Raw genomic sequence first — 14,284 nt, 5'->3', positions numbered from 1 at the left:
GGGTATATTTCAAAGGCACAAGCCTTCTTGGATATCTGGTTAAAAGCTTGAAGTCTTTCCACACTATTCAAGTAATTCTGTGTGCAGCCTTGAAAAATAAAATGTTCTCATCATGTTTGAGCTAATTTCAAGCTAGAAGTACTCAAAGCCCTCTAAGATGCCTGTCCATCAACCTCCAGCCTGAGCTCACACTGATTACCCGTCACAGAGTGAGAGGTTTGCATTTCTGTCTTTAAACTGGTGTCCTGGAACAGAGCTCCAATGAGGATGGTGCTGCTGAGCAGGTGAGATACTTGATCCACAGGAGGTGAACTGAAATCACTCAGCCCTTGTGAACAGGAGGAACACCAGCCAGACAACAACGATGGGTTTGGAACTGCCAAGCTCCAAGTCTGATTCATTTTGGATCAGACTGCTCTAAAGATGAACTGATGCCTGACTGGGTTAGAAATGAATTATGGAAAACAATAACTTTTAACATGAACTCAGGTTTCATCTGTTAGACAAACTGGTAGAACAGAAATGTCCCATGAGAAAGGACACCAAAACACACTTCATTCTGACTTAGTAGCATCAACTAGAACATGAGACAGGGCGACTGCTTTACACAATACTGATGACAAATCACTGATATTTGAAAAAGTGGCAAACTTGGATAAAAACCCCTGTGAATAAAGGTACCCTTAATAGACACTGATCTCTTGTGTACCAAGTATTTCTCAAGTAGAGAGAAAATAAAGTGTCTTTATCTCAGAAAGTTTATGGACTAAAGGAATTCCTGAGAAATGCAATGGTAAGATACACACCATGCAGAAATGAGTTGGAGCAGAAGTAAACAGAGCAGTGTGAGCTCTGGGAATAGTAAATTTGGGGGGGGTTTATGTGTGTCTCATGTTGGCTTTCATGTAAAATAAAGGAAGACGCTGACAGAAGTTTCTTTCTTATTTGGAGCATAGGTCAAATCTCCTTCCTGCTGCAGACTGCCCAGGTCACTGGAGGAATGAGTTCACACTGCAGCTGCTATGATTTCAGCAGGAAAGGTGCTGGGCCTTTCTCATGTGTCCAAAAGCCCACTTAAAGCAAAGACTGGATGATATGAAAATGGCTCATGAGTTCACAAGCTGCTAAGGAGCTGACAGACAGCATCACTATGTAAATTCTGTTTCTTTAGGAAACCAGCCAAGATTTTATAATGCTACCATGCTGAAAGCTCAAACTATGTAGATGGGGTTTTTCTTCTCATTTAACACTCCTCTCCCTGATCACATACATTTTGGACACCTACAAAGTGTTCAGTGGGGAGTAAAACCAATTATGCCTACCTGAGGTTTTAAGAATCTGCATAACTTGCCATTGATTGAAATTTTGTTTCCTATAGATGTTAACATCTATATAACAAAATCACAAGCATACAACACTGGTTCTCAGCAAGTATACACTGAAACAGTAAAAAAAGCCCAAGTCTCTGATAATGATCCAAAAAAAAAAAACAGATTGAAATCATGCTTCAATTTACTTATATAAACCCATGTGATTCTCAGCCCACATGCAAGAATTCTAAAGGTCTCTGGTTATACTGAATCACAGATATAAAAACCTCCTCATGTTACCCCTTATTTCTGCAAATTTTAAATTGTTTTCTACCTGTTGATAGGTAAAACTAATTTTTGCCTTCTGACTTGATTTAATTATGCTGTGGTGGAAGCATAAGGAAGTTAATACAAGATTTTCAAAAATGTAAATGAATGGATACTTTGGGTTGGGGGTGAGATAGAAGCCAAAAGAGCTCCATTTTTGATCTGTCATGCTTGATCACACTATAATGTCCTACTATTACTAGTAGAGTGTTTTGTTGACTTTAATACTTATATAAGTTCCAGAGATGTATCTCTGGTGAAAAACCTACTGTGATTTCTTTACAAAATGATAGAGGTGATGAGGAAGACAGGAAAATATTTCTCTCACCTCAAGAGAAATTTATTAAGAGCCAAGACACTAAGGAAGTGCAGAAAACATTTTGTTGGAAAGGGACAGGTGACCTTGTGTGCTTTGGAAGACATTGTACAGGCAGGGAGGTGGAATGATCTTGCAGACATGACTTTATGCTGAAAACTGCTGCTGTAACAACAAATCCTCTGCTAGAGGACCAAGGGGCCAGTCTGTTCAGCTCCCCATCCTTACAACAGACATATGGACAAAGGACAGCACCCCTGAAACCCTTCTTGATCATGAATATCTTTGGCTCAAGACAGTCATAGTGTGCACAGTTTTATTTCTTTACCTTTCACTGGTGAGTAAGAGATGCAAGGAGGTCAATTAATTCCTCTTCAGGGAGGTAATAAATTACACCTCTTCTTGGACAATAGGTTCAACCCAAGGTGAAACCAGATTTTATTAAAGCTGCACCTCCATTCCCAAAGCACAAGTCTCCTGTCTCTGGACACGACCTCAAAATTATTTTGCTAACTTGCTAGTGCTCATAGCAAATCCCACATTTCCCACTATGCACACCATTAATACACATCTGAAAATAGACAAATTATGGAATTGATACATTTTCTAACCCTTGAAAACAGATTTTAACAAAAAGCAATTAGACTTGGCATATATCAAGATCATACTTGTCTCAGAATGAAAAACAAAAATACTAACTTTTTTCTTTAAAAGTAGTAGATTTTGGCAAACACATATTTTTTTTGTTTTGGAATCTGTACTTCCTGTTTGGTTATGGGTAAGAAATAGATTTAAGAAGCAAAGACTTCAACCTGAAAAGACACTGTTAGAATATGTATGGAGAACCAAAAAGTAACATTAGACAAGTTTTGGCCACATGGGATTCTTCCCAGATCATCTGAAAAAGTAATTTCTTATGTGGGATAAAACTGGGTTTTACACAGAGAGAAATGAGAATCTGCTTTGTAACACCCCTTATTACTTATTTACCCACAGATGCACCAATCCAATACTTAAAGGCTTATTTCCCCAAGAGTTTTTTGTAACCTAAAGCAAGTGGAAAGAAACCAAGGATAAGGCCCACAGGGGTGGATGATTGTGATTAGAAGAGAGGAAAAGGGGTGGAAATTACATCAAAGCAGTTTGATGATGAGTTTTGTTTCATTTCTGTTCAAAATAGAACAATCAAAAGCCAAGGAGAGTCCCCCCTTCAAGATTAACACACCCTTACATCTGCTAGAACCTCCCAGACACTTTTACCACCCACATATGCAAACAGACAAGCTGTTTATATAACAGTGATGTGAAGATAATATTGCACAGGGGAGCAATTTATAAAGACCCTTTTATAAAAAAGAGATGACTTCAAGAAACTTGCAGACACACATTTTGTGCCAGAGACAAAGTAAAACATTCCCTCTGAGCATGACTGATGCCAAGAGATTGTTGGAAGTTCAAAAGCTCAAACTCAGAAACTTGCATGAATATGATCTCAAAAAGCAGAGGAAACATGATTTTTCAAAATGCTTTCTTGGACCATGAAATGCCTTCAAAAATCTTACTCACTTGAAATTGTTTTGTAGCTTGGTGTTGGGATCTGTGTAGCACCCAAAGATTTGAGGTTGGTCAGCAGGAAATGCATTTGATCAGATCACAGGGCTGGGACTGGCTGACAATGAGGTACAATGTGACAGCCATAGGTGGTCCTAAATTTATTTCTCAGGTTTTATTTCCTGACCTCCAAGGTCTCATGCAAATCACTAGTCACTGACACATGGCTGCTGGGACTGGGTGGAAACATCTGTGTCCTGCCCTCCCCAGGCAGCAGTGTGGCTGATCTTGACAGATCTCCCCCACAACAGTGTGCATAAGAACCTGGCTGCAGCTTACCTTTACCTGCAGGAAATGCAACCTGGTGATGACAGAGGAAGAAGTGTTCCTTTCAGAAGACAATCAAAGTTTTGTGGAAACACAGCAAATGGGCAGGAGATGGAAATTCTAAGCTAGATTGAGGCTTTCTCCTGCAGAACAGGCCTGGGAAGCTCAAGAACATACAAATTGGCTGCTGTGATACCAGGTGTAAGCTGACAGCTTTGGGCTGTGAGATTAGGCAGGCTGAAGTCTCAGCTAGCTACATGTGAGTCACATGGAGAGATGTGTGGCAGCTCTTCAGGCTGTATGAATCAGCAGCAGCAACAGGGAAGAAGAAACTCAAATGGAGATTCCTGGAGGAAGCAGAGTGCAGCATCACGTCAGCTGAAATGGCTACAAGTCTCAGCTCTGCATCTCAAATTTGTCTTCCCATATTTCTTTTTTAGGCGAATAAACCGTCATGTCTTGGCAGGCTGATGGAGAAGACCAAATTTTTAAGAGTGGGAAATGACAGAGCACATGCCTGTGATTGATTAAAAGAATGAAGGCAAGGATACAGCTGAATGACTTCCAAAAAAACCCTGAGATGATCAGTAGAACAGATAAGGCATTACTGTATTACATCTACCCTGGAAGTTCTAGAAATTCAAAATACTTCAGGTGGGATGAAGACACTTGGCCAGAATAGGTTAAATATTACTTTGTTCTGAAGACAGGGGTGTATATAGATGGCATCTACCCTGGAAATTCAGCTCTTCACCTCACAGTTTTATACTAAAGGTATCTCACAGAATGTTCTGGTCATCTGTCTGAATTCATGTATCCTTAAGTGCAGAACACTTCAGTTCCTCTTCAGTCTGGCACAAAACACTGCTGGTCCTGCTGCCTGCTCTTCTCCTTAACTGGTGTTTTTCTTCCATATTCCATCCCATAATTCCATATCCATCCCACAAGGACAACCCTCAGACAATAGCCTCGCAAAATTCCTGGCTGGGTTGCTTTCTCAAAGTATTTTCTGTGGAAAAATTAGCTGCCAGGAATGGCAGAAATTCTCTGGCTGAGCCACTGGTCATTGTAGGGAAATTTAATTTCCTGCTTTGCTGGTTAATGCCACAGTCCTAGCCACAACAAAAATCACTTTTCTTTAAAAGGAAAGCAAAAAAAACCAAAAATCCACGAGAGAGTTCATATGTCTACTGGCAGAAGAAACAGACCTGCATATCATGATGAATTAGGATTTTTATGGTTGTCTTGTACCCTAGAAACCAGGACTTGAAACACCACTGCACACATGCAAAGAGCAAGCTGTGAGAGAGGCAGCACCATGCTAAACGTTTTTCTGGTGAGAAGTCAGATTTTATAGAAACTGTGGGAACATAACAGAAGATTGTTGAGGAGAATTATAAACATGCTGAAGTGATCTGCAGCTGAGGTGTAGAAAAACACACATACCAGTTGTTGCTCAGCTTTGTGTGTTGGCTAAGTTCAATGTCTGTGCTTCAATGAGAGGCCTGAGATAGACTTACAGGCACTCAATCAAACATGCTTGAGATTCCTTCCCTGCTGTGGGAAAGACCAAAGCAGGGAGGTAATCCACACCTGTGACAGCCCTTGAAATACAGGTGAAAACAGCAGGTTCAGAGATCCTCTAGCAAGGACTGAGCAATACCTGAGTTCTCTGGTGCCCATGCTCATGTGGGTTTGCCTAGGTGCTGCTTTGAGGATCCCTAGTTTGACAAGGTAATAGAAATAAATTTACTATTTTCATTTCAGTCAATGTTCTGTGGTCATCCCTGGGTCCTGTATATGCCAGCTCACACAGAGACCCAAACAGACCCTAAGCAACCATTATCTTATCATTCAGCTCATTATTATTAATGAACTTGCTTCTACAATGGAACACATCCAGCCACATCCCTCACTGACATTGCAAATAGAAGATGCTTTTCACCTTTTTGGTTTCTGAAAGCCAGATGGCCACTTAAAGCTTGCAAAGGTAATTAATTCTCATGCTGAAGGGATGTAAACAGGCAGGCAATAGCACTAGCCACACCATGGCTTTCTATTACCAGTTACCTCTATTGAGCTGGCCAGACAAATATTCATAGAAGCCCGACTGAGGTTCTGCATCAATTCCATCCATTTTTGGATCACTACTGCTGACTCACCACAGAAATGCTGCCTCCTTGCACTGAAAGGTCACAGACTCACTGGGACTGGATGGTCTCTGTTTCATCTTCATCTTTAAAAGGCAGGTCAACACCAAATTCCCAGCAGGGCGCTCAGGGTTTTGCCCAGCTGAGCCCTGAAAGGCTCCATATGTCCCACTGCTATTACCCATACCTTGATTCCCCCTCTCCCTCCACACATGTGAAACCCCCTGCAGGCCAAGTATGAACCATGAACCACCACTCTCTGAGCCTGATGATCCAGCCAGTTATTACCCCCACAGCAGCCTGGCCATCGAGACCGTAATGCCCCAAGTAGCACATGAGGGTGGTGTGGCCAATGTCAGGGTAGGTGACCTCTATCACTTACCTCTCATAGAAAAACCTAGTCACCTCAGCATAGAAGACAAAGTCAGTCAAACGTTATTTATCTCTGGTACATCTATGCTTGCTGTTCCAAATCACCTTCCTCTCTATGCTCCCAGAAGCAACCTCTGCTAGAAATGACCTGCCTTTTGAAGACAGGTGGGACATTTCTCTTAAGTTATGAGGGATCTTTGACACCTGGGAGCTTCCAAAGCTGATAGTGTGTGAGATCACTGTGATATCACCTACCACACATGAGTGCTTCCCTCCTGATCTCACGCCCTTGTACGGATTGCCATTTCTCAAGAGAGCCTTGAATCAACCTTCTTTCACTGCTGGTAGTTTGACAACACAGAGGCCTGGACTTTGATTGTGAAAAGTGAGTGAAAGAAAGCACAGAGTACACCTTACCTGCATCTGTGGTCACTAAGTCACCCACCCCATTTGTTGATGGGACACATTTTCCTTGATCATTCACCTACTACTAATGCAGCAGTAAGATCTGTTCTTGCTTCACTTGACATTCCTTGCAGATGTTGACTCCAGATCTTTGGCTTACTTAATGCCACTGCTACATTCCCCCAGAATGTTTCAAAATTCCTCTTTCAAAGGCCATTCTTGTTTCTATCTCTTGTATACTGCTTATTTTTGCACTGGAGCTCAGCCATGAGTTATGTGTGTGTAGCTAAGCCAGTTTCCCAACAAATTACTCTCTTTCATGAGTAGAAGGATAAGCTGTTACTGTGCTAAGAGGAGGCTGACCTTAAAGACCTGACATGCTGAGTCTTTCAAGCCAAAGTAAATTACTATCTGTTATTTCTGTAAAGCCTTTACCTTCCAAAATTTAATTACCTGCATTTAGAGATTTCCAGGTGTTAAGAGGGTAATGACTTTAGACCAACCTTATGTATTGAGCTATGTGAAAAATCTCAGCCTTGCATGTAAAGACTCATGCAACATGCTCAAAGCATTGCTACAAGAGTCAGAGACTGTTACATGAGCCCACACAGTGGTGACACTTCGGCTGCAGAAAGATGTCCCCAGTGTTTCCTGCTTCCAATGCATTGAGCTCATCACATAGCAGGGCAGATGACAGAAACAAGGGCGTGGATCCGAGACCTGTGATTATCATCTGAGAGGGCAGGTGCAAAGCAACACATTTCTCAGGCTTGAAACCAAGGAGAAAAGGAGGCATGAGCTGAGGATGAGGAGATCGACTCTCTGGTGCAGCTGAAGCAACAGGTACAGTAATTGGCAGAGAATCTGACTGAAAACCAAATCTCAACTTTTTCCTGAGGGAAAATTGCAATTGCACTTTCCATGAACACATGCACAATGAAAAATGCCCAAAATGCTAAGCTGGTCCAAGTGAAACAGGCTGGACTCATGTGTGTGTAGCTAAGCCAGATTAGGGAACTAATGAATTAGGGAAGTAATGAAGTTCCCTTTCAACTTGTTTTTACCCAAACCAATATCAAAATATGAAGATGTTTCAGAAAAAATCCTATTATGTTGGTAGATCATTATGGCTGCACAACTGAAGCCACAAACAGCTGGAAAGGCCTGATCAGCCTTAACCCTCTCTTCTTGCTCTTCCTTTATTGATAATAACCCTTATTGCTTGACTCTGACTGTAGGAAGTAGTTTATTTCTGTTCCTACCAGACTCTTTAACGTTTATATTGAGTATGCATCTAAAATGCCCCACTTACACCAGGTTTGCAAAAACACTTGAAGTGCTGTCCACATTTGTGAAGAGAGAGCAAAGAAATTACAGGAGACCTTTACAACATACAAGAAAGTTACTGCCATGAGCACAGTTGCATGGCATATTCCTTTCATGACTCTCTTTCTAAACAATCAATGTTTTCTTTAAGATAATCATTAGGCAATAAATGACATTGGAAAGCAGAAAAGAGAGGAAAGAAACAAGGGTGCCAAGAGCATGGAAGGGACTGAGACTGGATGCTGGAATATTGAACCAAATAGCTAAGTAGAACAGCCAGGAAGAGATTCAGATGTAACAGGACAGAAGTTAAACAGCTTTTGAATTTTGGACCCTCCAAATGTTGGAGACTATCACATTTTTGGGCCATCAGATAAGTGTGGCAGATGTTACTGTGTTGGATCTCATCCCAGATTCTTTTTTGCTTTCACGAGGAGCTTGAAATCCTTGGAAAAGCCTACAGTCTTGCTGACTACACGTTTCTTCCTAGCCCTGCCATTCCCAGTGCAGAACATAAAAATAATGAGTTTACAAATAACTTTATAATGTCTTGGAGGCGAAAGCATCCAAGGAAACAATCTATCGAAGAAATGGAAATGTTGCATGTGTTTTATAAGGGGAAAAGAAAGTTTCCACTAGACAAACATATTTATTGTTTTAAAAATACAATGTCCCCTATTATTGGTACCCAATCAACAGCAATAGAATAGGAAAGAAACCATCACTAGGAAAATACCTTCTCCTGGCCAATACAGTTACATAAATAAATAGATTAGCTTTGTTGTTTGAATTGTGCTTTGGGCAAAGGCAAGTCCATACTATGCATTCTGGTAAAACATGAAATATCTGCTTCTGTTAAAAGCATGAACAAAGTGGAAGACATGGTCCACAACCCAGGTCCCAAAGTTTAGGTCTTACTACGGCCCAGCTTCCAAAGAATACCAGGATGCAGCATGGCTGTGGGGACATGGTTAAGCCTGATGCCCATTAGTACATGGAGAGTCTGTGCTATCAGCTAGAATTGAGTGAACCTAACTTAAAACAATCACAGAAGCTACCTGAACAAGCGGTCCCACCCTAAAGCACTCCAGCACTTCCCCAAAAGAAACAGCTTCTCTTCTGGTAGGATGCTTCACTGCTTCTTTATCACTCAGCTACCTCCTTTCTGTCCTTGGTGTGCCACAGATTGCTAGAAGCAAAGAGAGCCTCCCTTCTACCCCACATTTGATCATCCCTAATTACCTTTCCCAACCCATTAAACAAAATCTTTTAGAAACCCAGGGGGTTTTGTGGTATCAGAATTGCTTCTCTATTTCTATTAAGCACACACAGACACACAAAATGTTCTTACATCATTAAGATGCAAAACACATTGTTCTTGAGCAAGTGTTTTCAAAACCAATGTTTCCAAAGCCAGCATTTCCTGAAGCCAGTGCTTCCTGGGTGCTCCCTTGGAAAAAAAGGGCGTATAGATCTGATTGCTGCAAAGCCTGATGTTCCAGTCAGACAGTTGCACAGGCCTAGAAGTCATCACTGTGCCATTCACTCAGTGCAGTCTCTGCACTAGTTGCCTCTCTCAAACCACAGCATCTCTCCCTCCTCCCCTCCTTGCAAAGTAGCACAGCTTTAACCCCAAAAGTTTTGAAACTATCACAAGTCTAGAAGCAGCACCACCAGTCACATCCCCTGAATATACTAGCACTATATTTTGCTGTATAAGGTGTTAAATGGTCAATTAATTTACTGCACGGGCAGTAAAGTACATAAATGTGTGTCAGAGTGTTAGGGGAAATAGGGGCAAAGCGGCTGAAGAGCAGAAGAGGAAGAAGAAAGAATGACTGGAATTAAGAGAAACCTGGAAGCCTTGTGGAGGCTTCCTTGTGCACCAAGCTGCCATATTCCCTGCTTCTCAGATCCCAGCTTGCAAAGTGGGAAGCACAGCCCAGCGAGGAGTGGCCAGTGCGAGCACAGGGAGGAGTGTGTGCACACCTCCAGCACTGAGGCTCCTGAACAGCACAGGGAGGAAGGAACAGAATCTGTTCCTGTAAAATAGCATCAAGCATAAGCACTGAACAGGGTGAGGCAGCTGGGGCGGGGAAACAGACCAGACAGGAATGGGGAGATTCCTGCCAGGAGTGAGATTCCTGGTTCATTCAGGACTCTTGTCTGTTATTGTTTCCTTCTTTCTGTGTTTGGAGCAAGAAGAAAGGGGAAATGGTATGTAATTGTGAGCACAGTGCTCGACCCAGACTTACCAAATCTGCCTATGATAAGCCTCCTGAACTTTTTAAGCCTTCACTTCCTCACCACTTCCCTCAGCCATGGATGGCATTTACAAGTGGCTCAGTGCTACTGTCAGATGTCACACAGCAAGGTAAAACACTTTCTCCTCCAACCATGTGGTGCTTGTAAGTCTTCTCTAATCTTGAAGGTGCATCTAATAATATTTCCTTTGTTTCTCTGCCACCCTTTTCAGACCAATATTTATTTCCTTTTTTTGCTCATGCTCAGTAATATTAGCCATTACTTCTCTACCTGTTTACTCCTCTTTTTTATTAAGGAGGAAATACTAATTAATGCCCTCCTGGGATTTCAAAATCACTTATTTGCAGCAGGTTAACAGTAACTGAATGGCAAAGCTTAGTCCTTGAAATCTGTCACAAGTGGAAAGCAAAGACTTAGAACCCCATGGTGGCAAATAGCTAATGTACAAAATGATGAGGAGGTGTATGTGATATCCAAGAGGATACTGAATTAGGTTTCTGGAAGCGAATCCAAGAAAGGCCTTTTTCAGTCATTGTGCAAGATTTTTTGCTTTCCTCATCCAACACAAGCCAGTGATTGGGAAATACTCATACCAGGGGAGACACCTAAAGCCAGACAACCATTAGGCATGACACTGGGCGTGCCCTCATTAGAGTGCTAAGGCGTGTGAGAGCCCCATTTAGGGAAAGATAAAAGATAGCAGTTTATTTGTAAAACAGCAGAGCTCTCACCACAGTCCTTGTCCAAAGCTTCCTAACCTAACAGGGATGATTAGGTGAGCACACAGGCTCCACAAGCACCCTTCTCCATCCCCCCTGTCACTACCACACTGTGCTGCAAAGCCAGCCCTCTTATAGTCACTACAAGACTTTCTCCTAATGATCACATCAAGATCCAGAATTAGGACATTCCAAGACAGACAGCAAGCTCCCAGTCAGAACAGGTATCACAGAGAGACAACCTTTAAGATTTGGGCTCTTTAGGTAAAAGTATGCTTTTAGATATGTTCATTCTTCAGGATGCTACATGCCAACAGATGTACAAAACATTCATGTATGTGAGAAGTGCTGCTTCAAAGAGAACAGCCTAAGAAAATAAAAAGTAAACTCTCTTGGATTTTAAGCAGTCCAAGTCTGGATAGCAGGCATCACTAAAGCGTGGGGATCAGCTACACCATCCCTGCATAAATGTAAACATCATGAAAAGGCAGCTTTGCCTGCCTACGTATTTTTGTTGTTGTACTTGTAGAGTAACAAATCACATTTCAAAAATTACTCCACACACACTTGAAGCTGACAAAACAGCTTTCCACTAGTGATTAATACATTGCAAAGTCAAGTCCACTGCCAGTTCAGCTTTAGAAGGAAGTTACTACTTGTGTTTGTTGTGTTTGATATGAACTAGACAGTAAGTCAGTCCATGGGATCAACAGCATTTGCATGAGCATTCCCAACTCTCTCTGCAGTTTAGGAGAGACAAAAGCAGCATTAGGTCCCACGATTACAAATTTACACACAAGCCTTATCCATACAAGCTGTTCAATGGACTCTAAGATGACCATAAAAATAGCTTAATAAGTAATTTTGCAACTACCTATTTATTGCAACTACCTATTTGTTTTCAATATTGAGGCAATTAGGGTAAACAATTAAACCTTACCTTCGTTCCTTTAATGATTCCATTTTTCTTAGATATTCCACTTTTTAAGAGGTTATTCTGTTTCTGATGATGATGATGATGTAGATGTCCATTGCACACAGCACTGGGATTAGCCATCTGTTTAAATTAGTCAGATTCTCAGTTCTTAAGGGTGTCTCGGGTCTTTCTACTGTAAAAAAGACAGTGGGATGAGAAGATAAAGTTCTTGGTTAAGGCCTGAAAGGTATCCAACTGGTCTGTCAGGATTTTCCAGGATGAGAGGAGGAACTATCTTTTGCAATCTCTTCAAAACATAAAACTTTCTTTCATACAGCTTCAGCCCCAGCAAGCTAGAATGTGAAATACATGGCAGGAGGTGTGCTGTTAAAATCTCTGAAAATTACTGCTCCTTGCTGGCTCTTGCATGAACACGGCTCCTGTGAGTCAACAAGGCTGCTGCAGCTATCAAGAAGTGGGTGGATTCAGAGGCGGAGACACTTAAAGACACATTACCTCTTAAATACCTCCATGGGAGAAACTTTGTGTCTTTTCTCCGAGTTACACTCGGTGTAGCGTGAGGTCACTCCATACAAACTGGCAAAAAGTTTTGAAAATTTGAACAGTGTACTCTGTAAAATGACATGGTTCATCTTGTTAAGAGTATATTAGCTGAAAACAAGTAGTATTGCCCTGAGTAAAGCAGAGAAACATGTCAAAACATTTCTTTTAATCTCTTCTTATATGAGTAGCATGACAGACACAGCATTATACCTGCAAAGAAATGGAAAGCATTTTAGTAATAAAATGAAAATTTATCTAGAGCTAGATACTACAGACATGTGCACAGGTATTCACTAGAGTGAACTGTCCCTTTAAACTCAGTTTGGCCAGTAGTAGGATAAATGACATGCTATTACAATGAATGGGAAATGGATTTTTATATAGCTGATTAATTTCGTTTTAAAACAAGTCAGGCTTTAATCACACATGAAGCTACTAAGGATGACTAACATACATCTTTTCTTTTATAAAAAAGGGTTTTTAATTGTGAAAATGGTCTTTGCTGACTCAAATTCTCATGCTTCAGATTTTAGTGACAAAAAAATAAGAGTAGAAATATCTCTGGCAGCATTTAATAGAATCTCTTCCTCCCAAAATAATTCAAATTAGTGTGGAGACAGATTAAAGGAAAGCTCTATTATAATATCAATTTCGAAACACAGTTAGGAGGAAACGCTGGGAGAATAAAAATACTTGAAGTTCCTTAATTAGAAAAAATTGCTGTGGCATCCTGGCAATGAAATGTAAGTTATATACAGAAAGAGCAGCCTAGAACTTGAGTATGTGGAATGCAGGAGATGAAATGTTAAACAAACCACTGTGAAAATACACAGGGAAATACACTGTATTGGTTTTGAAAACTTATCTTAGACACATATTAAATTGTTAAAATATATTTTCTTCTTTGAAGTAATTTGCAAAGTCAGATATTGTCAGTGTACTAGATAACTTTTGGGTCCTGCTTAAGAGTGATCTAAACTTAAATTAGTAAGACTGTAGTATTTTGAGGGAAGAAAATAACCCCTTAACTGATTAAAATGACTCAGAAGCAGTAAAACACCAAAATGTTTTGCCTCACAGTTTTACAAGATTCACTATCAGGAATGAGATTTTTTAAAGTTTTATCTTTTTGGTGCTTTTCCTAAGCAAGAACACCTCATTTCTGTATGAATCAGTTTTGTTTAGGTTTCATTAAGGCATCTGTAAGTATAGCTCACTGACAAATTAATTGTGAATATAATAATGTCAAATAGAGTGACAAAATAAATTGTTGGTCTTAAGTGGCTAAGAGTTGATATTTTCAAAGAAAAAAGGAGACTGAGATGAGGATAAGCCTGCAGGAAGAATGGTTGGTAACATGTCCTGCACACCTATCCCCTATGGGCTGCTGATAAATGGAACAAGGTAATGCAAGGCATTCTCTCTGGCAAGCCTCTCCCACCAAGGAGCTTTCTTCATTTGGGAATTGTGTCCTTGATTGCCACAGCAAATCAAACTCCTGTAAAACATGCCATCTGCTCAGTCAGTCACTGATCATCTTCCCCCTGGTGTGATAAAGACAAGGACACTCACCAGAGCAGGGCTGTTCCCCTCAGCAGCTCCCTGTGTCCCAGCCAGCACCTCTGCCAGGTGCTTTTCCCAACTGGCTCTGCACCTTTCAAGGCACAAAGCAATAAAATTAACATATTATATCTGTCTTTTTTTCCTCCCCAATTAAGTTCATGAGGGAAGTGGAA

General features: G+C 40.9%; 1 protein-coding gene across 2 annotated transcripts in view; it reads right to left on the bottom strand.

The window, feature by feature from the left end:
- SPTLC3 (serine palmitoyltransferase long chain base subunit 3) overlaps nucleotides 1-12,460 on the bottom strand; it is an 82,163-nt gene extending 69,703 nt beyond the window's left edge. Inside the window, exon 1 of one of the 2 annotated variants that reach the window (XM_059840656.1) lies at nucleotides 12,009-12,460. In XM_059840656.1, coding sequence (XP_059696639.1) covers nucleotides 12,009-12,125 — 117 coding nt within the window. In that variant the 5' untranslated portion in view covers nucleotides 12,126-12,460. The remainder of the gene's footprint in view (nucleotides 1-12,008) is intronic. The other variant, XM_059840654.1, reaches the window with a different exon arrangement.
- Between the last annotated feature and the right edge of the window lie 1,824 nt (nucleotides 12,461-14,284).

Source organism: Haemorhous mexicanus, chromosome 3 (genome assembly GCF_027477595.1).
Source record: "Haemorhous mexicanus isolate bHaeMex1 chromosome 3, bHaeMex1.pri, whole genome shotgun sequence".
NCBI lineage: Eukaryota > Metazoa > Chordata > Aves > Passeriformes > Fringillidae > Haemorhous > Haemorhous mexicanus.
The sequence above is the reverse complement of the archived record's forward strand: the minus strand, read 5'-3'. Positions and strand labels throughout refer to the sequence as shown.